This window comes from Equus przewalskii, chromosome 10 (genome assembly GCF_037783145.1).
Source record: "Equus przewalskii isolate Varuska chromosome 10, EquPr2, whole genome shotgun sequence".
NCBI lineage: Eukaryota > Metazoa > Chordata > Mammalia > Perissodactyla > Equidae > Equus > Equus przewalskii.
In genome coordinates this window covers 49053818-49076135 of record NC_091840.1, presented here as the reverse complement: position 1 = coordinate 49076135, position 22318 = coordinate 49053818, and the positions used below count along the sequence as shown (strand labels likewise).

Here is a 22318-nt window from a genome sequence, read left to right as displayed (position 1 = left end):
CTCCACAGCATTCTGTGAATAAGGGAAGGGAGACTGAAGAAAGAAGCCACGCACATCATGTACAAGATTCATTTTTAATAGATTTGATAGTCATGTGCAAATTTGAGCATTCTATTCAAGAACTGATGTTTCTATAGAGCTGTGTCTGTTTTGAACAAGACCAGACTCTCAAAATACAACATAAAGCTGAACCAACTTGATTTTTTCCTGCAAGTTTTAAGATTCTAATCAAATAAAATATAATAAAAATCCTTGCTTCTCCGCAGGTGCAGGGTTTCCTCTGATGCTCAAGGAATGGTATCTTAGGTGCCTGGCCACAGTCCCAAGCACTTCTTGACAGCTGGATTAAGCGGATTTATGTATCACAGCACATTATCAGTATTACCCACAGAGCACAAACTTATCTCCATTCTGGCATGTCCTTACGATCAGCAGAGATGCGGCATTAGGTCAGGGTTTTTACCAAGGACCGGCATTGGCAGTCCTCCCTCATAATGAGATCTGTGTTGCTCTGGATGTCGCAGGCTCCGTGATGACTAGAAGTAGGAAGCAAATGCCTGAGGCATGCGATCTGCTTGGAGTCCATCCATTGACACGGAGCTGCTCGTGGGAGCTGGTGATCTGCCCAGATGTGGAATTCACAGGTTGGAAAACAGGTGTGTCACATCGTCAGATTGTACCAATTGAAAAAGAGCAGCTCAAGATTGTATCACAACATCATTGTGAAACGTTTAACATTCTTAAGAAAGCTTAAGTTTAAAGTGTTCTACCCCCTGCAGCTCAATATAAATAACCATTTACTTCTTTGTAGTAATAAGTGGAGTCAGAATGGATTTTCCAATCTGATTTAATCCCTGAGCAGCTAGGTTAAAAATTAACTTTTTATTTTTTTAATTAAGTAATCTTCTTGGTGACAAAGATTGTCACTGAACTAAAACCTGTGCCCACCTTCCTCTATTTTGTATGTGGGATGCCGCCACAGCACGGCTTGATGAGAGGTGTGTAGGTCCGTGCCTGGGGTCCAAACCTGTGAACCCTGGGTCGCTGAAGCAGAGCCCGTGAACTTAACCACTACACCACTGGGCCAGCCCCAAAATTAACTTTTTAAAAAGCCCAATAAAAAACTACTGTATTCAAACTCTACCAGAATGTTACAGTGATAAATTTGTTTCTGTACGGAAACATTAAAACTACTTAGAAGCTATTTACATTTACTTAGAAGCTATTTACCCTTTATCCTGCAGAAAAGAATATACATTTCCAGAGACTGTTCAGGTAGGTAAGATGGACATAAATTATCCCAAGTTATGTTTTCCTTGCCCCAGAGAGCACCTCTTGATAGAGAATTTGCTGAGGAACATAAGAAATCACCCCATCCCAACTTTTTACCAGCACGATGAATGTTTTATTAAAAATATTTCTTTTACCAAGTCAGGCTAAACATCCTAGGCTTCTATTAAATAAATGAGAAAAATACACTTTAAAAATTTCTGAAAAACTTTTCAGAAAGTCAGCAACAGTAAGAATAAGTCGATCTGAGGAAGAGCCAGCTAAAAGTCTAAGAATTCAGTAAGATGTATACAGGATCTGTCAAATCCTATTTGGCCTAAATGTAACTATTTCTAACAGAAATAAATCACCAGTGCCCAGACAGCCAGACACTGGTAAAAGCTTGCTGCTCCAGGCCAGGGCTACTGCCCGGGAGCCTGCGCCAGACCTCACACACACGCACCGACAGAGGAGGCCCAGCAGGGGCGCTCCTGCAGGCGATGGGCTCGGAGAGGAGAGACCGTCCAGTGTGCTCAATGTGAAGAGTCTCAGGCAGGTTGGCCCCCGCTCATCAACTCATGATTCACTGTGTAAGTAAGGACCAAAATATTGCACATATGTGTTTAAACGAATTAAGCACAAGTAAAGGGCTAAATCTGGGCTTCTTCTAGGGCAAAAATTTCTCTGGGGAAAGATTATTTGCTTTCGATAATTAAATAGCTAAGAACCTTTGGTGTCTTTTCTCTTCTCAAAATATGAGAACAGGAAGACACTGTGGAGACCCTCTAATTCCCTCTGACAAATGTGGAAACTGAGGCTAGACAGGGGTGACTGGCTACGAAACAGCAAAGCTAGGTTGTCCCTAAGAAGGAAAACAAGATCATGGAAAATAAATAAGCAGCAAGAATAGAGACACACCAGATGTGGTGGATGGTGGGCCAGCGATGTCTGGGTTCTCACTGCCATTCGCTTCTGTCCTCCACCCCACTCCCAGCGGCTCTCTGACCAGGGGCCCTGCCAGAAGGGAAATGGCTGAAGTGTAGCACGGAGTCATTCCTTATGCTCACATGTTTGTATGTGCCCAGTTAGAGGGAAAAATGGCAACTGGGTATGCTGGAGGCATCATACAACAAGGTCAGTTTCCCATGTTTACACTTGAGATGATTCAGAAGATACAAATCCACCTTTACCCGGGGAACTTCCAAGTCTCCTGAAAGCACAGATAGGGGTACGCACCAAAGAGGCACCGAGGACGGACGGAGGCAGCCCAGGGCCCTGCGAGCATCCGTTACTGCTCTCTGCTTGGAGACAGCAAGAGAGAGGTCCACACCCGGGCAGTGCTCAGGAGGGGCAGTGGCCCATGAATTAAGACACAACAGCACCTCCCTCCTGAGACTTCCAGAGAAGTCAGTCTCTTATGTTTTCTATTTAAAAACTTCACACAGATAGATGTTAAAATAGATCCAAGGACAACATCCAACTCTGCGACGTCCTGTGGTCCCCTTCCAGAAAAGCCCTGTCACCAGAACTCAGGGGATTTTGCTGTACTCAGTTGACATGTAGAAAGCACTAACATCAGGCATAAGCATGGCTCACAATTCATCGAATGTTCCTCGTAAGCCAGGCATAGCTCTGGGTACTTTGCCTTCATTTTCTCTAAACCTCATGTCTCCAACCCTATAAGAACTATTATTATCCCCATTTGGCAGATGAGGAAACCGAGGCTCAGAAGTTAACTAAGGCACCCAAAGTCACCCAGCAAGAACTGATAGCTTGACTTTGAAGTTTCCAAAGTAAAAATGGCATGTCCACATTTACACAGTTCAGTCTTCAGAGTTTACACAAAGATGCTCTCAAGCTCCTGGAAGTCAGGCACATTCTGCTACATTAAAACCTGTCACCTCTCTAGGCGCCAGCCTGGAAGTCAGCTACGAGTCCAGCTGTGGCCCAGAGCCCAGGCACCCGTGGCTCAGGCGGCACCTGGGGCAGCTCAGTTTCTGGTGGTTCGCAGCCTCCTCCTGAAGTACTCGGGCGCGGCGTCGTACAGCCACTCGGCGTCCACCACGCACAGGTCCCGCATGTAGCACTTGTTGGTGTAGAGCAGCTCGGTGTACACCACGCAGGCTGGCTTGCAGTGGAAGAGGACAGACGAGGGGTGGATGGCCACCGGCTGGTGGGTGTCTGTAGTGGCATAGGTCCCATCCGGCTGAAGCTCGGCAGTGCTCATGAAGAGGCTGTGTGCCAGGCAGCGGCGGACGCTCTCCATGTCTCCTCGGGACGACGTGATTGGCATTGACATCTGTTTCGGGAGGAAGTGAGAAATGGAAAAGAGTGCAAACATTACTGCCCAGCAGTGCACAGTATTTGGAGCAACCGCACCTAAAACACAGCCCATACCGCAGGCCTAACAAAGTGGCTGATGACATAGGAGGCGCTCACCTCAGAGGCCTCAGGGAGCAGCATGGGTGGGGCAGAGGCAGAGGAGAAGGAGGGCGGACTGAAAACAAGGAAACTGCAGCCTGGGAGAGGAAGGACCAGGAGGGAGACGGTGGTCTATGCCACCACACCACAGACAGGTTAGGTAACCCAGCGCCCCAGCCCCTCACCGAAACGTCCACCAGGACGCCCCGGGGGGGAAGGCCTTTCCCGCTCCCTTTGACTACATCCTCATCTGCTCACTCCAGTTCGTCTCACACTCTGCCGCCTGTCCTAAAGCACGACTCAGTCGTTCCTCATCCACTCAAAACGCTTGGCATCTCCACTGCCCCGGAAAACAAGGCAAATTTCCAACTGTACGGCCACGAGGGAGCCATCCTGAGCATGCTGCGGCCCTCGGAATCGACTGCCTTCTCCTCCTGGGCCCGCTCCGTGACTCTGCCTTCACACGTGGCTCCCAGGAGACAGAAAGCCCCTCAGCTCTGTAGCGGAAATGTCAGTCATTGATCACTCTCCTTGCTCCACAGGCCTTGCTGAGTGGGTCATGTCACCTCACCTGCTGGCCACAGCTGAAGAGACCAGTGGTGGACACTGGGTGACCCATGCTGGGCCAGCTTCTCTCTTCTAGGCATTTGGAATCTAAACATGGGAAATCTTGCCAATCTCTGTTAGTCTCTCTCTCTTTTTTTTTTTGGCTGGGGAAAATCTGCCCTGAGCTAACATCTGTTGCCAATCTTCCTTTTTTTTTTTTTTTTAATGTGAGCCACCACCACAGCATGGCCGCTGACCGATGAGTGGTGTGGTTCCGCACTCAGGAACCGAACCCAGGCACCTGAAGCAGAGCGTACCAAACTTTAACCACTAGGACACGGGGCCAGCCCTCTGTTAGTTTCTTGAGAGGAGAGGTGAGGCGAGGCGAGGGAAAGCAATCTCTTGCTGAGGCAGAAGGCGAGGAGAGGGAAGGAAGCATGCAGAGAGCAGCCACAACAAGAGGACAAGCAGCCCAGAGAAAGCTGCCCTGGCTCCTGATGGCCTTTTCTGGTTCTGTATCCCCATCCCTCTGGGGCTGGACTATTTCCTGCCTGAAGGTTCCCAGAGTTACCTCCTGATCCCCCTTTTCCCTTTCAGATGCTCAAGGGTTTTATCTTTTGCAATCAGTCAAACCTGGTCAGATGAAGACCCTCTTTATCTCCTTATCTGTCAAGAGATAGCTCCAGTGTCACCACCTCCAGGAAGTCCCAGAGTCCTACAGCTAACGTGGTCTCTCTTTCCAGGCTGCCAGCTCCACCATTCACTGGCTGTGTGATTTGGAGCAAACTACTTAACTTCCTTGGGCTCTGGTTTCATCATGTGCAAAATGGGAATAATAACAGAATCAATGTTATGGGGTGAAAAGAAGATTTCAAATAAAGCAATCACATAACAGTGCTTCATCAACAATGATGACTATCATTATTACTGTCTCCTCACATCAGTTATTCATATATATATATGTCAGATCTCCTCTCTAGTTGTTCCTTAAGATACTGAGTCTTAGGCATATCTCTAAAACCCCAGGACCGTGCCCAGTGCCTGGCATATAAAGAGAGGCATCATTGACCCTGAAGTTTCCTAAGTTCAGAAGTAACAGAGGAACACCATTTGTACTGTCAATAATAGGCTGAGAAAACTCATGAAGCCAAGGGATGGTCTGGCAGGAAAACTGATCAAGTACAAGAGGGGTTTGGAAAAATGTGTGTAATACAGAGCACAACAGGCTACTATGAAAAGAAATCACTTTAGTGCTAACAATAGGCTGTTGGCATCAGACAAAGGCCGGGTACCCGCGACAACTGTCTCCCAGGAACGTGCAGAGGCTCCCAGGACGGTGGAGGGGCTGTCTCAGCCGAGGCCTTCCACACCAAGAATCACCACAGACCTGTTTATGAGAGCAAACAGTGGGCACCATCCAGTGCCCAACAACAGGAGAACGCTCACAAAACTACCCCCACTTCTGAGGTAAGATGTGCAGTGTCACACAGCTGTTACATACACACGACAGGACTTCACCTGTCCGTGCTGACAGCACTCTCGCAAACACCATGAATGTTCCTAAAATCCACTGGACTTTCAGTAAGAAGTGTGGCAAGCACCAACCCCACAAAATGACACAGTCCAAGAAGGGCAGGGATTCCCGGGATGCTCAGGGAAAGCGGCATTATGACAAGAGGCAGAGTGGCTATGGTGGTCAGACCAAGCTGATTTTCCAAAAAAGGCTAAAACTACAAAGAAGATTGTGCTGAAGCTTGCATGTGTCAAGCCCAACCGCAGATTTGAGAGAATGCTGGCTATCAAGAGATGCAAGCATTTTGAACTGGGAGGAGACAGGAGGAGAAAGGGCCAAGTGATCCAGTTCTAAGCTTCATCTTTGTTTTATTAGGAAGACAATAAAATTCTGAGGTTAACGTTTGCTTCAAAAAAGCAAAACAGACAAACAAAAATATACACATGACAGGACTTTACAACATCATGTACTCTAAGAGGGAATATAAGCTCATAGAAAACTTTTTGGTGGATAATTTGGCAGTATCTATCAAAATCTAAATTCCCCATCTAGAAATTCATTTTATGTGCACCAGAGCACAGATACATATGTAGGAGGAAGGTCAGTACAGCATAACCTAAATGATCACCACTAGGGGCTTGGTTAAATAAAACATAATGAATACAGCAAAATGATACGAAGTCACCAAAAAGAACGAGACAGACCCATTCAAACATTGAAAGACAGCCCAGGCATACTAAATACTCAAGAAGTCTACCAAGTGGAAAAAAGCAAGCTGCAAAACAAAATGTATATCAGGTTTGTTTTAGGAAAACTTTATATATGTATCCAGGTGTATGTGTATACACACAGACATAAACCTAAAAACAAACATACACAGAAAAAACTTCTGAAAAGATCTACAGCAGCCTGTTAACAGTGGAGGGGCAGGACTACGGGAGACTTTTCAACTTCCTGCATTACATATCATCATTTTCTGCATTGTGTCAATTTATAACAATTACACACTGCTTTTGTAATCTGAAAAAAGTAACAAAGATATTCCTAGTAAAAAAAATCTTAAGAATTCTAAAAATACTGGAAAATGCTTTTACAGTTTATAAAAGCTGAATATAAACTATATATACAATGTAACTAAGCAAAAAATGCATTTTGGGGCCGGCCCAGTGGTGAAGTAGTTAAGCTGGTGCGCTCCGCTTCAGTGGCCCCGGGTTCGCTGATTTGGATGCTGGGTGCAGACACAGCACCGCTCATCAGGCCATGCTGAGGCGGCGTCCCACATAGAAGAAGTGGAAAGACCTACAACTGGGATATATAACAACGTACTGGGGCTTTGGGGAGGGAAAAAAATGCATTTAAAGACAGGGTTATGAGAAAATAGATCAAAATGGTGGGAGGTGGAATTGTGGGTAACTTTTACTTTCTTCCTTATTTTAAAATTTTCCCACAATGAGAGTTTCTTTTGTAATCAACAGTAACAAGCAATTAAAAATTTTTCACCTAGAAAATAGTGACAGCTTAGTCCCTACAGGAACACCGGGAAGAAACAGTACCTTTAAGCAGATATCCCTGAGCTGTGCTCTGACTTCAGCTACCAGCATCATGTTCTTGCTGTTGACAAAATTCTCTTTGCACCAATCCTGAATAGGAGAAAAAGAGATATCACAATCCTCTCATTTCTATAAGAGAAAAAAAATAATAATTGACTTCACAGGGAAAACTTCAGTTGCCAAAAATAAATATAAGAAAATATCTTTGTCAAAATCATGAACCATAGGGAAAATATTAATAATTTAAACTAAAGTAAAGCCAACGTTTCCCTATGTCAAGTCACCAAGAAAAAAGCTACAGACTGGAATACCTGTATCACTACACCCAATAACGGATGAGAACCTCCAGAATACATACAGAACTCCTACAAATCAGTAAGAAAAAGGCCAACAATCCAGCAGAAAAACAGACAAAGGATACGAACAGATGACTCGCAGAAGAGGAACTGCAAACGACCAAGAGCTTACGTGAGAATTCTCTGTCTCGTGAGGAATCATGGAAATGTCGTTTAAAATTTAACAGAGATACTATTTCACATCCATCAACTTGGCAAAAATTAAAGTCACTTCAACTAAGAGCTGGAGAGGATGGTGGAAATGGGAGCTCTCAGACACAACTATGGGGAGTACAGAGGTGGTGACAACTTTGGGGAGCCACAAGCCTGATGCAGCTATCCCAAGACCAGCAGGTCCACTCTGGGTGTCGGCCCCAGAGAAACTCTCCCCTTTGTGCAGAGGAGACCTACCCAGCATGCTCGCTGCGGCGCTGGAAGTGGACACAAGCTGCCAAAGCCGGGGGTGAGGCAACATCTACAGTACATTCTGTGCCCGGACGTGAAGTGAAAGCACGGTTGCCCCTGGGAACTTCAACCGACTTCAGGACAGTGGCTACAAGAGGGAGGAAGGACTAGGAAAGGAGCAGATCAGGGCTTTTGCTGTACCCACAGCATTTTATTTCCTTAAAAATAAACTGAGGCAAACTGAGGCAAATTGTTTACAATTGCTAAAAGTGGGTGGTGGGTTTTTTTTTAAAGAATTGACTGCATTAAAATGCAGGCTAAGCATGCACACTACAGAACAATTACTGATTTTATTGATAAATGAACCAATATATTGCTGTTTTCCATCTTGGTCCAAGGAACTGAAATATCATACAAGCAAAACCTACTATGAGGAAAGTTAGGGGCAGGTAGGGGGGAAAATCATTCTGTAGCTAAGAAATCGGGTCACCAAATACTTAATGAACTTGCCCAGGTTAAGCATGAGTTAAACACAAGCAGAGTGCAAGGCTGGAATTACACGTCTTCGCTGGTTATCTCCCTGTGGGCAGACATTTCTGAAATGACATCTGGCGTCCTTTTGGTGGCTCTTTAGATGCTTCACTGAAAAAGGGAAGGGTCTCTTAAATCCCATGCCCGAAAGGAGGCACCTTCTGTACAAAGGAAGCTGACCTTATTTCCGCCTATGTTTTTGAAGGTCCGGTAGATGTTGAGCAGGGTAACGTGATCGCCCTCGCTGGATATGAACTTCTTCCGGACACTCTGCACCTCGTCCCGCCGGGCGGGGGGGTTGTGGAGAACGCTGTCCACGGACAGCAGGGAGACGATGGTCAGGATCTCCTCTGTACAGTGGAATTTGGGGGACAGCAGGATGGTCTGCAAATCAAAATCAAAAACTGTGTAAAAAAGTTTCTTCCCAGTGTCTGAATACAGTATTTCTGTATCTTGCTTTTGCAGCTCCCCTTCTTAGGAGGTAAAGGGCAGGTGTTTCTAAAACCATGACTGTATATCAGTGTTAGTGTGCAAAACAGATGACTGCCTTCTCTGCAGGATTCCAAATTCCACACGGAGAGCTCACGACTTAATATGAGTTTGAATCCTACACTCATTCAATATGAGTTGAATCCCACACAGAACATAAGTCAGTAACAGACACAACGGAGGGGTTGATAATTATTTAAGAGAAAAAGTGAAGGCTGCTCTAGAAGCACTGGATTTAGGAGTCTACTTTGGGATGGCTAACCTATAATGTACAGAAAGGGGACTGAGGAGAGGGTATCATTTACTTTGGCAAATTTGGGTTCTAGAGGAAATGCTGCCATCTTTCTTCCAATTGGAGTCAGGGTCAGCTGGTCGTCCTTATGTTCAAGAGCACCTAACAGGTCCAGTTGGGCAATAGCTGCCTGAATGTGATCTAAAGAAACAGAGACATACAAAGGAGCCAGAAATTCGAAAACAGAAGAAACTCCAGTTAGTTCAGTAGTTGGGGAAGCTTCTGATAACTCTACATCAAACCACAGCAAAGACCCCAATCACCACGGCCCCCACGACACACTTTCCAAAGCTGTGAATGACATCACTGTCTTCAGTCTGTAATTTGGCAGTATGTATGTGAATTTTACACCCTGCCATGTGACACATGAATTTCACCCACAGATATACTCATACATGTACTGGGACCTGCATCTCCAGCCGCACACGCATAACAATGGGGACAGCGGGTACTCAGAGGCCCCTGGTGAGAAGGACACTATTTACTCTCTTACTCTCTTTGAATTTTGAACCATGTAAATGCATCACCTTTTAAAGAATAAAGAAGCATTTCTAAGGATGTAATAAATATACATACTGAGATGCAATGAAACATATTAAGGGAAAAAAGCAGTGTGCAAATGTCTCAGTCAACAGGAGAATGGATAAATGTATTTTAGTTTATTCACAGAATGGAATAGCATTTAGTAATGAAAATGCATCAACACAAATAAACCTTACAAAACACACAGAATGAAAAGGGAAGTTTATCGAAGAATCTAAACATAAACATTAGAAGCGAAACAACACATTGTCTAGGGACACAGGCACAGAACAAAACACGAAAGAGAAACAAGGGAATTACAAACAAAATGTGGGAGGCAGTGACCCCGAGGGCAGGGAAGGAAGCGAGAGGCTGGGGGTTGGGGGCTCTGAAGCACTGGGAATGGGGGCACGGGTGTGGTTTTACTATGCCTTCTACCTTCCACGTATGTCCTTCCTTTATACACAGGAGTTTAGCAATTAACAGAAAATAGAATGTGTAGAGCGGTGCACAATGTGTGCTGCTGTTTGTGTTTTACGAGACTATATATACTTGCACGTGCATAGATCTTCTCTAGAAGACAACCAGAAAACGGCCACAGTGGTTGCTTTAGGGGCAGGAAACTAGGAACCTAAAGATCAGGGGTGGGACCCTTCTACACCCATCAACTGTTTACTCTTTTTTTAAGCAATTGCATTTCTTCACTTAAAAAAGAGACAGAGGCCGGCCCCGTGGCCGAGTGGTTAAGTTCGTGCACTCCACTTTGGCGGCCCAGGGTTTTGCCAGTACAGATCCTGAGTGCAGACATGGCACTGCTCATCAATCCATGCTGAGGTGACGTCCCAATGCCATAACTGGAAGGACCCACAACTAAAAATACACAACTATGCACCAGGGGGTTTTGGGGAGAAAAAGGAAAAATAAAATCTTTACAAACAAAAAAGAGACAGAGACCAAAAAAAGGGAATATGGTGTATTGAACAGATACCATCGTTAAGAATTCTAATTATTTTTGTTTTCTCCATGGAGGGATTATTAATGAAGGACAGGAACTGATCAGATTTCAGTCAAAAGCAAAGAAACTTCATCTTTTCAGTCCTTTCTCTAGCAGAAGTACAATTCCGTTAGGTTTCTGCCATATCCCTTGGACCCCATCGACTACCCTCATTGGTTCCTGGGGTCCAGGAACCCAACCGGAGCCCCTACATGAAGCCGTTGCTTCTGTGCCGGGATGGTGCTGAGAGCACAGAAGCTATCCTTTTACGATTCTGAGCTTCCTCTCTGACAGTTAATGCCATCCACCCAATTAAACTAAACACAAGGAGACCACCAAAACTCTTTCTTGGAGAATCCATTTGCTGTTGTTTGTCTCCTCGTATACCTTCTGTTCCACTGCAGATGTCACTCACCTGGGGAGGGTTTGGACATGAAGTCAAAGGTGAGCACGTTGGGGACTTTCATGGCAAGGAGCTGCAGCATCACACTCGCCAGGTTACACCTGTGAAGAGTGAGAGGCGGGGCTCGTTCATCTGTCCCTGCTCCTCCAGGTGGCGAGTCAGAGCCGTCCACTGAGGAGCATTAGTGAAATCGCCACTCCCGGAAGACACAGCAAGCAGGAAAGCGAGACCAGGGGACAGTGGCAGGAGTGAGGAGGACCTCGGGCCTACCTCTGGATCTCTGGCACGGTCATCTTCTCAAACTTCTCAAACTCATCCTCCGTGTATAGCCGGTAACAGATGCCACTGTCCTCTCTGCCAGCCCGCCCTGTGCGTTGCCAGGCCTGGGTCTTAGATACCCGCTGCACGGCTAACACCTCCAGGCCGCTGTCTGGAGGGAGAATGGCCCACATCAGCGCCTTGCTCAGCACATAAACCAACTTCTACAGTGTGGACAAAAAGAAGCGTTCCTCAGAACACCAGTGATCCTTTCTGCTATATGCGAGTCCAGAAAAACTCAAGGCTACGTCAGAAACATAAAACCAGATGGCTCTGCAGTGAAACGAGGCCTTGCAATGAACACTGTGAAATCTGTTACTAAAACATCTGACAAACCTCACGCTCATAGCCAGGGCCCAAGAGAGTAGATTCCAGAGGTTTGGGCTTAGATCCCAAGGTGATAACCACTCCAGTTTGTCCAGGACTGAGGGGTTCCCCAGGACTCAGGACTCCCAGTGCTAAAACCACGACAGTCTCCGGCAAACTAGGATGGCTGGTCACCATATCAATCAGTGACTCGGAAATGGAATGCCTCCAGTCCCTGTGCCCTATATCCTCCCTCCCAGCTCCATTACAACAGAGAGACAACGTGACGTTGTTACTCCTAGGAGTAAATGAGACTAATTTTCCCAATAAAGGTGTATTCTGTGCCAGGCACTGGAGAACCGAGCCCTTTCACATGTCTTATCTCCAAGAGATATACGTGCAAAAGTCAGCACCCTCGAACGCTTAGTAATGCATTTCAATTAAACATTTAGGAGCGGTAACTTCAGCTGCCTCAAATCCTCTGTAGAATAAGGCAAGGTATAAAGCAGACATGAAGAAAAATGACTTCAAGCAAGCTTCCCACTGCATATTCTCAGGAAATAGCTAGGGCCTCACCCAGCCTAGGGGTCTGTTTCCTTCCCGGGAGACCTGGAGCTCAGACCAACCCTCCTCAACTCTTATTTCTGACGAGAGCTTCTGATGTGGTGTCACGCTGTCCCTGGCCTTCAGCCATCATTCTCACCCAAGTTCTGACAGGTCTCGGACCCGGTGCCCAGGTCCCTGATCCTCTGTTCCCAAGTTTGCTAAAGCTGCCCTGCCTCGGGTCTCCTTTCTGGGCCTGACCCTGGATTGTCTCACTCGTGGTGCCTGCCACCCAAGTCTGTTAGTTACAAACATGAAATGCTCATTTGGGGGAAACTGAGAGACTACGGGAAACTCAACAATGCTCACTACACACAGAAGAGACATTCATGAGCTACAAATTCTCACCAGGGTTATACTTCTTTGCTTTAACCATGCCCGTGTCAACTACATATTTTATTCCTGAAATGGTTATGGAGGTTTCAGCGATGTTGGTTGAAATGATCACTTTGCGATAGCCCTAAAAGGAGGAAGAAAACCAAAAAGCCAAATGACACACATATGATTCAGAGGTTCAAAAGTTTTTAAACATATTCCTCACCATTAATTTCCACAGTTCACTCCAGATCAAGAAAAGATGACTTCGTTATTAATGAGAATTATTAATATTGATGGTCGGTCATTAAATTGAGTGGGGGGAAGGGAGATGTTCCAGTCTTAAAAGCTTGTTTTGGGGCAATGAGATGTAGTGGAACGGGCACAAGGTTCAGAAGCAGGCAGACGGGGCTGGACGGCTGGTCCTGCCAATTACTTAGGATATGGCCCTGGAGCAACTGTTACTTCACCTCTCAGCGCCTCAGTGTTTATCATGGGATCATAACCGACCTTGCCGGTTCTCAAGAGGATGAGAGACAGTGTACGTAAAGTGTCACTTAGCACAGTGCCTGGCACAGCACAGGCACCCAATAAATGGTACCATGGACAAATAGGGCTTGTTTATGTTGGACCTGAGAAGAGTCACTCATTTACCTTCCAACTGTTGCCTCTGCACTCTCCCTCGTCCCCGGACAACCGCTTCCCTGTTCCTACCGCGGAAGAGCTGGACCTGTGGCTACATTCTATTACTGCAGCTTTTCAGCCAGCATACCTGGCACCTGTGCATCCTGTCCCTTACACCTTATCCGGAGTCTGCTAACAGCACACAGGCCGCACGGGACAGGGCTGGGTCAGGGCAGGTGGTGCACTCACCTTTGGGGCTCCCTGGAAGACGCGGAGCTGCTGGGCGTAGGGCAGGGAGGCGTACAGCGGAAGGACCAGCATGGAGGGGCAGCCATCTGGGAGGTGCTTCGCGATGTCTCGACAGGTCTTGCTCATTGCTTCGATCTCCTCCTGACCAGTGAGGAACACCAGGATGTCCTGAGAAGAAGGGGCTTCCTATAAAAAAGGCAGAGTGGAATTACCAGGCCTCGATAGAAGTGCGGGCGCACAGGAAAAAGACAATGGTCATCGATGAAGTTTCCAGAGTTATTTTTCTTAACTGCGGAGATGTACATGAACCTAAACATTGGCGTCTCCCCTGGGGGAAAACCCTTACCGATAAGGCAGAAAGCTGTAACTCGCCCAAGTTAGCCACTATGTTTAAAAACCAGTTAAGGAAATTCTGAAGGAAAATCACCAAATTGCTTTCGCAGCAAGAACAATACCATGAAAAGCACACTCAGCCAAGCAAATAACGTCTGCATAAAGCTTCCTTCCCTCCGTAATCATCTTGAAAGGTGAAGCTGACAAAACAGAAGACAACTTGGGGAAATCCTGATCTATGGAGATGACGGTCATGCTGGAAAAGGAACCCTTATGCAACGACACCATCAAAAGCACTTCCAGGGGCCAGCCTGGCTGCATAATGGTTAAGTTCGCGCACTCCATTTCAGGGACCTAGGGTTTCGCGGGTTTGGATCGAGGGCACAGACCTACACACTGCTCATCAAGCCATGCTGCGGCAGCATCCTACACACAAAATAGAGGAAGACTGACATAGATGTTATCTAGGGACAATCTTCCTTAACCAAAAAAAAAAAAAAAGCCCTTCCATACACCCAAGGGCACACTGCTTGAGCCACCGAGGTTAAATGGGTTCTTCTCCTTGCAAAGGGAAGAACATTCAAGTGTTCACAACATTCCCATTCACCTGAGCTTTCTTTGAAGTCTGTTCAGATACATTAATTTGTAAAGTGTTTGAGTGGCAAAATAACTTTTTAAATGTTTAATAATAATAATTATATGTGTGTGTGCATGTGTATACATGTATATATATCATATGTATATATGGTAATATATATATTTATGTGTGTCTGCATGTATGTTTTTTAGCCCAGTATTACCAGGACAAATGTTCAGAGGAACACACAGACAGGATAAAATCTAAAATAGTTAAAGCTGCATCAAGGGGAGGATTCATCAAAGCCACCATATCACCTGAATGCACCTGCCAGCATCATTCATGAGAAATTCTCTGTAAGTCCAGATAGACATGGCCAACGGGAGAAGAGGAGAGATCAGACGTTTCAACCCCTTTTTGAAAGATGGAAGAGATAGGGGAGGAGGTGGATGACTTGGCTAGGCACAGGAAGTTCCCACCTGGGTGTCTGCTAAGGGGAACGGTGACAAGAGATGAGCCAACTTCCCTGCAGAAGCCAGAAAGGCTCAGAACTCAGGAGCAGGCGGAGGCAGGCTGTGCGAGGGTGAAAACCCAGGACTGGCTCAGTCAGAGTACAGTGCTGTTAACCCCAAGGGCCCTCCTCCACCCGATGCAGCCAGGAGGCTGAGAAGACACAAGTGTCATAAGGGGGTTTAACATGGAGGACAGTGAAGGCAAGAGTCAAGACAACAGCTGTGCAGAGGCCAAGAAGAGCAACCTGTTCTGAGCAGAAAAGCAGCATAAAGGACTCTGGGAAAAAGTGGACTGTGTTTAAACACATAAAAAAGAATCATGATTGGCATACGATAGATGCTGGAACACGTGGGAAAAAATGAGCCGTAGGTACACAGAAAACTTGTACAACTGTGTTGGGCAAGGAAGGAGGCATTGAGATGGTGCAGTGTTGGCAATGCAGGATCATAATATTGTACATGCTGAGACTTGATCTAAGAAGCATTGTGATGCAACTATGTTGAGGGGATGGAGGGAAGCGAGAGGAGGGGAGGGGTATTTCTAAATCATCACCTACCATGGTAAGAAATTAACATGTAACACCTAACATCAGTAAGTCAAAAAACAGCAAAGGTTGTTTTTAGAACTATGACAGTAATATCCAGGGGAATAGCTAAGAAATTGAAAGTGGTTACCTTAAAGAGCAGGATCTGGGATGGGGAAGGAAAAGCGACTGCTGCTTTTTTACGAGCCTTTTAGAATTAACTGCTTGACTTTGTAAACTTTAAATTATGTGTGCATTATTTAGCTTAAAATAAAAATTAATTTAAAAAGTATGCCTCTAAATTTTTTCAGAAAGTTAATAGGAAGGTAAAAACAGTCAGTCTTATACAAATTAAACAAAAATGAGGTGACAATCACTCAAATTTTTAAATGTTTAATAAAATGGGAAGAGATTTTGAAATGTTTCTCTAAAACAGCTTTTTTCGAAAAGAAAACTAAATTTGAACCCAGCATTGGGTCAATACCAACTTTTTTTTAAAAGGAGATAGAAAATATCAGAGGATACCACACGTGGTAAAGAAGGCAGTATTTCATAAGACTTATTTCAGTTATATATATTATGAACTAGGTTGCAACATAGAATGTGCTTCTGACTGGGGGTTATGATCAAAAAAAGTTTGCAAGCCACCGCTCTAATATATAGAAGTTTTCTGGCTCAACTGGGAAAGATGCTGGTCAGAATTGAATTATTTTTCTTTTTCACAGGAAATAAGAGAAACCAGAAAAAAGGATAAAAATATCCATCCTAACGATTCAGCTCACAAACTTGCTTCATTCAGTAGCTTTGCTTTTTAAGACTGAAAGCTCTATTAGCTACAAGGTGAGGCAGACCTTTCCAGGAATTTACACCCCATTCCTACCTGGTGGATCTGGAAGACTGAGACTAGTGCGGCGTGCAGGTAATCATGCTGAGGCTGTTTGGTGTAAAAAATCTGGATTGGATGCTGCCGACCCTCCAGGTAGAGCACGGGGGCTCCATTGAAATACTGAGAGAACAGGTCCACATCCATCGTGGCTGACATGACAACCACCTGTGGATGAGAGGGAAGGGGAGGATGGGACAACATCAGGACAGCCTTTCTCGCTGGTTCTGAAGCAGATGGGCGAGGGGAAGAGGCTGAGGAAGAAACACGGGCCTCCTTCCTAAGCCTGCTATGCCTACCTTGAGAGGCAGCTTCCCCAGTTCCTTTCGCCTCCTCTGTGCAGCTTTCACCACTCCAAAGAGCACATCTGTGTGGATAGTTCGTTCGTGGGCTTCATCTAAAATGACACAGCTGTACTTCCGAAGCAGGGAGTCTGAAATTGCTTCACGCAGAAGCATGCCATCTGTCAGGAACTTGATCCTGGTGTCTTCTGAGGTGACATCATCGAAGCGCACTGTATAGCCAACCTGTGTAGAGAAATTATTCATTCATCAAACACTTGTTGAACAGCCACTATGTAACTAGCATTGTGCCAGGCACTTGCACTATCACAGTGAACAGGACCAACACCGATCTTCCCTGCTCCCTCGGGAGCGTGCAGGCTGGTGGCGGACACAGACAACAGGTATGTTCCCTTAACTGCAATTATGATGAGCATTACAAAGAATTTAAAACTAGCCTCCTATCCCTAGTTACTTAATAGTTTCAAGTGAAGCTATGTACAAATATGAAAACACGTCCAAGACGTTTTTAAGTGAAATGCATAAACACACACAAATGCAAATAAATCTGACTTATATACAGTTCAGGGACTCATTCTCAATACCCACATATATACTAGAAAAATGCTTACAATTTTTTTGTGTGTGTGCATGAGGAAGATTAGCCCTGAGCTAACATTTGCCAATCTTCCTCATTTTTTGCTTGAGGAAGATAAGCCCTGAGCTACCATCTGTGCCAGTCTTCCTCTATTTTGTATGTAGGATGTCTCTATAGCATGGCTGATGAGTAGAGTAGGTCCACACCCAGGACGTGAACACGCGAACCCGGGCTGCCAAAGCAGAGTGCACGGAACTTTAACCACTCAGCCACGGGGCCAGCCCTCTTACAATTTTTTAGAAAGATGTATAGATCAGAGATTTAACAGAATTTACTGAAGCTTTAAAAATGCTCAAGGGAAACAACCAATTTGTCCAACTTGCCAACAGATTTCAAAACCAAAGCAAATGGCAATGATAGTCTGTCAGACCCTCTGATCTCTTAGGAACTGATAAAAAAAAAAACCCCACAAAAACTCTGAGATAGGCCTAAACAATTGTGGCAAGAAAGAAGCTGGCTATGTGTAAGAAGTCTTGTTCAGAAAAATAAAAGGCAGGGGCACGGGGTGTGGGGATAAGAACTGTTAGCAAAGAAATCGGGTACCAGCTTCCCAAGTTCAGTTCTTTTCTCATCTGAGACTCGAGTAGCAAGAGAGATGGCAGCCACGCGGCGAGGCTGGGTCACAGCAATGACGCCCTGGCGGCTAATGCCCGCTTCGTACAGGTACTGAGGGATCTGAGTCGTCTTCCCAGAGCCAGTTTCCCCTAAGAAAAAATAAAAGTCATTTAAATGCAAATTGAAACGATATCACCAAACCAAGTCAGAAGGAAAAGACAAAACAGAAAACTCTAAGTTGATAAAGCCCCAGGAAAATGGGCACTCAGGTATGTTGCTGGTGGAGTGTTCATTGGAATTGTTTCTAGGAAGGCCAAATTATATTAGAAAAATCCTTAAAAAGTTTATACTCTTTGACCCACAATTCCACTTGCAGGAATTGATTCTAAAGAAATAACTAAAGACGTGTTATTCAACTTTGCTCATGACAACAAAAAATTGGAAATAATATAAATGTTCAACAATAAGTAACTGGTATAGTAAAAACATAAAATGAAATACAACTGTTATGTAAAAAGGATGTCGTGCCTTTCAAAAGAATAAATGAGATTTATGAATTCTGACACGAAGACACATCCACTCATACACGGCAGCCATAACAAACTCCTCCCCATTCCCTAGCCTGCTTTCTTTCAAACCCTCCGCCTCTGCCCACACTATTGTGAAAGACCTGCTCTCACGTCATCATCTGCCTGACAAACTCTACAGGATGAGTTAAACCTCAAACTCTCTCCCCTGGGCTGCACTGGTGGTCTCCACTGTGCTCCTCAGTGCCTTGTTCCTCTCTCCTCCAGCACTGACCACCCTACATTATGCAGAAGTGTTTTAACATTTCTGTCCTCCTGCAATACCGGAAGCTCTTGGAAGGCAGAGAAGGTCTGTCTGTCGCTTCCATGTACTTGAACGTCCTGCATACAGCAAGCACCTAGTGTTATTTCCTGCCCTCTGTGGGTTGCTTTAACAATGCCTAATTAGAACAAAGAACTCAGTAAACCTGCGCATCCTTCCCCTCCCTGGCCACCACTACACCTCTCTGACCTCAGAGTCTTATAGTCCTGTATTATTCCTGTATTTCCTCCTCTCTGACTGCTCATCCTTCCTGACCTGGCCAAGAATCATGGACTAAAAATTTGATTTTTCTGCATTCCTCCCACTGAATCCACCAGGCAAAACCCCTAACTTGAATCAATGTCTCCCTGTCCATCTTTTCTGCTCCCACACCAGGCAACTGAGCATCACTAAAGTAAAATAACCCAACTGCACAGACAAAGACCTGAGTTTGTAGTGGGGCCAAACGCACCCAGGTACCAGCACTACTATTGATCCTTTTCTTGCTTTTGCAGCCTGTCTTCTGTCCCCATCCTCCCCGAGGGCCCACGTGAGGCCCTATGACTCCCATTCTCAGCAGAGCTCCTGTGCCTATTTCATAGAAAAAGCGAGTCCTCAAATGTGATCTCCCTCTGCATCTCCCTACATTCTGCAGTCACACCTATTCTTACCTCCTTTCTGCAGCCCCCCAGCCTCTTGGGTATCTTCTCCATATTTCAGGCCACTATGCCTGTAGCCCTTGTTGTAGTGTCCCCCTTCCTCATGCCCCTTGGGCTCTGCTCTGTTAGTGCCTGCTTTCCACCTTCAGCCTCCCTCTCTACTGAGTTCTTCCCCTCAATCTAGGAATACTTGCAAGTTCTCAGCTCCCTTCCTGTCTTTTTCTCAAAACAGAAGCCTGCTCCCACTGCCTTCATTCCCTCACCTCCTACTTACTCCTCAGCCCAGTGACAACGCATACCACACAGCTCTGCTGAAATGGTGCTCCATGGGATCCACAATCAATACGTCACATCCAAATCCAGTGGGCATTTTCTGGTCTATATATTACTGGCCCTCATTGGTGCTATCTGTCCACTCCCTTCTTACAACTCCATTCCTACGACTACGGCTCTCCTGGGTCATCCTCTCTGTCCTCCAGGAACTCCCCTTACTTAAACGTTAGGAATTAAAGCCCCTTGCAATCAGTCCTCGACCCACAATTCTGCCTCTTAGTTCATGCACCAGAAACTACTACTCCCAGACAGAATGGACTGTTCCTCGCCTCCACTACGTCTCCTACGCTGCAGGTTCTCCCTTTTGGGCAGACTGTCCTCCTTCGGGGACCACCTCCCCCGCCGCCTCCTCCCAGACTGGCTCAGACCCACTCCTCTAGGCTCCCAAAGCCCCCGGTACACCACTCTACCCTTTCACACGGAAGGTGAGTCTTTGCCTAACACGTTGGGCACGCCCACTGGGCTGTAAGCACCTCCAGGACTGGGCTGCCTGACTCTCCCCGAGGCCCCTCTCCGGGTTTGGAATAGAAAAAACGGTCAGTTTTGTTGTAGAAACGAATGAAAGAGGGCGAGAGGCACCTAAGACGACCCGCTCTCGCAGAGCCACGAGCGGGGAGGCTGGAAGGAGGCGCCCGCGGGCCACTCACCGATGAGGACGGCGCTGTCCAGGTTCCGGAGCTGGGCCAACAGCTGCCCCCGCGCCTGGAAGATGGGCAGACTCCGGCGCTGCAGCTCCACAGCCTCGGGGTAGGGGCTGGCCGCGGGCTGGGCCAGGGGCGGTTGCGGCCTCCGGCCTCCTCCCCCGCCGCCGCCGCCGCCCGCAGTCAGCAGCATTACCACGCGCCTCCCGGGAGGGCAGGACCCGGCGCGGCTCGGAGGCCCAGAGGCCGGCCGGAACCTCTTGGCCGGCGGGAAGCCCGCCTCCTCGGGCATGTCGGGAGGGCACCGCAACACGAGGCGCGAGGACGGGCAGCGGCTGCCGCTCCCGGGACCAGACAGCTAGCGCGCGCCGCCCCTTCCCGCCACGTGCTGGCGGCTCCCGCAGCCATCCAGGTCCTCACCGCCACCCCCAGCCTTTAGGACAGGGACCGCAACTCCCAGCATGCACTGGGAGCTTGGGAAGGCTTTCACTTCCTGAGGCCGGGGTGAGCAGCGTCTAAGGTACAACGGAAAAAAGGCCCGAAGAGACAACAGCGAAAGACCGGGCGTACCGTTCCGCGGGACCTTAACCTTGGATAATGACAGTCTTCTCCTTGACTGTTTTATTGTCCTGGTAACACTTTCCGGTAAACATGCGTTTTCCCTTCTCTGTTCACAATAATACTCGCTCTTCCAGGAAAGTACTTAATTTTGTGAGGAAGAAAACACAAACAGTTGCATTATTTGATCCTCTAAATAACTTATTTGATATGGTAGATATTGATAGTATCGCCAATTTACAGATGAAGAAACTGAGCCTCTGAGATTACTTAAAGTCATTCAGATGGCACAAAATCTGAATGTTGAAAAGGAAACTGGTGATCACCTTGTGTTACAGAAGAGGAAGGAGGTATATGATATATTCTATGACAATCATCTGTTCTCCTCAGAAAGTGACTGTCTTACTGGACATAGTCTGCAGGAAAAGAGGGAGTTCAATGGAACTAAAATTTACCCTTCCTTTCTCCAACTATTCCTGTCAGACTCTCAAGCTCTCCACAAGGCTCCCCAGCCCCATCATTCACACACCAATCAAGGAAAGATTCAGAACTCCAGGGGGAAAATAGGATATAACTAGTTCCTCCTTCCCCTTCTAAATTCAAAGCTCAGATAATTTGCTAGTTCGCCACAGAAGGACTGGCAAGCAGCAATTTCCTCTGCATACAGGAAATGTGATTTCCAGAGAATTCATCATAAGCTTTATAACCCATGTGAAGGACTTTGGCCATCTTCTGAAGTTCATTTCCATGAAACTCACCCGGTTTGTGAACCTGTTAAAAACCCTCCTGGGGCTGGCCAGGTGACCAAGTGGTTAAGTTCCCACGGTCAGCTTCCACGGCCCAGGGTTTCACTGGTTCGTATCCTGGGCATGGACATGGCACCGCTCATCAGGCCACGCTGAGGCGGTGTCCCACATAGCACAACCAGAGGTGCTCACAACTAGAATATACAACTATGTGCTGGGGGGCTTTGGGGAGAAGAAGAAGAAAAAAAACCAATAGCCCACCTTTCCCTTTCCTCCAGCTCAGAGGTAATTTTCCTCTAGTTGCTGACAGTATAGTGACGAGGGGTTACTGGAAATGTGCATGTTGAACTAATAGCAGATATGCGTTTAAGAATAAAATGACAAAATCTCACTTTTTACCCCTAAATATTAACTTAGAAAGGCAACCCAAAACCAAAAGGGAAAATAACTGTCTTAGTCTGTTCAGGCTGCTATAACAAAATACTGCAGATCAGGTGGCTTATAAACAACAGTAATTTATTGCTCACAGTCTGGAGGTTGGGAAG

General features: G+C 46.3%; 1 protein-coding gene and 1 pseudogene across 2 annotated transcripts; one reads left to right on the top strand and one right to left on the bottom strand.

Annotated features, from left to right (window-relative positions):
- Positions 1–55: 55 nt before the first annotated feature.
- On the bottom strand, positions 56–20993 carry DHX33 (DEAH-box helicase 33). 2 transcript variants are annotated; one of them, XR_011523613.1, is made up of 13 exons: positions 20476–20937; positions 17997–18157; positions 16814–17041; positions 16512–16682; positions 13686–13871; positions 12846–12957; positions 11541–11700; positions 11283–11371; positions 9365–9492; positions 8751–8954; positions 8046–8187; positions 7303–7389; positions 56–3568 (listed from the first exon to the last, which is right to left on the bottom strand). XR_011523613.1 is itself a non-coding variant. In XM_008535605.2 (12 exons), the coding sequence occupies exons 1-12, from the start codon at positions 20759–20761 to the stop codon at positions 3260–3262; spliced, it is 2121 nt and encodes a 706-aa protein (XP_008533827.1). In that variant the 5' UTR covers positions 20762–20993; the 3' UTR covers positions 56–3259. The 2 variants fall into 2 exon arrangements, 1 of the variants encoding a protein (XP_008533827.1); XM_008535605.2 differs by lacking the exon at positions 8046–8187 and having other exon boundaries at positions 20476–20993.
- LOC103561170 (large ribosomal subunit protein eL42-like) lies at positions 5572–6230 on the top strand (annotated as a pseudogene).
- Positions 20994–22318: the final 1325 nt, after the last annotated feature.

Coding starts and splice junctions, on each gene's coding strand:
- DHX33 (XM_008535605.2), bottom strand. CDS start 20,761: ATGCCCGAGGAGGCGGGCTTCCCGCCGGCCAAGAGGTTCCGGCCGGCC. Junction 12,958..13,685: donor TCTTCCAGGGAGCCCCAAAG/GTGAGTGCACCA, acceptor TCCTCCTTTTAG/GGCTATCGCAAAGTGATCAT. Junction 11,372..11,540: donor ACCGTGCCAGAGATCCAGAG/GTAGGCCCGAGG, acceptor CACTCTTCACAG/GTGTAACCTGGCGAGTGTGA.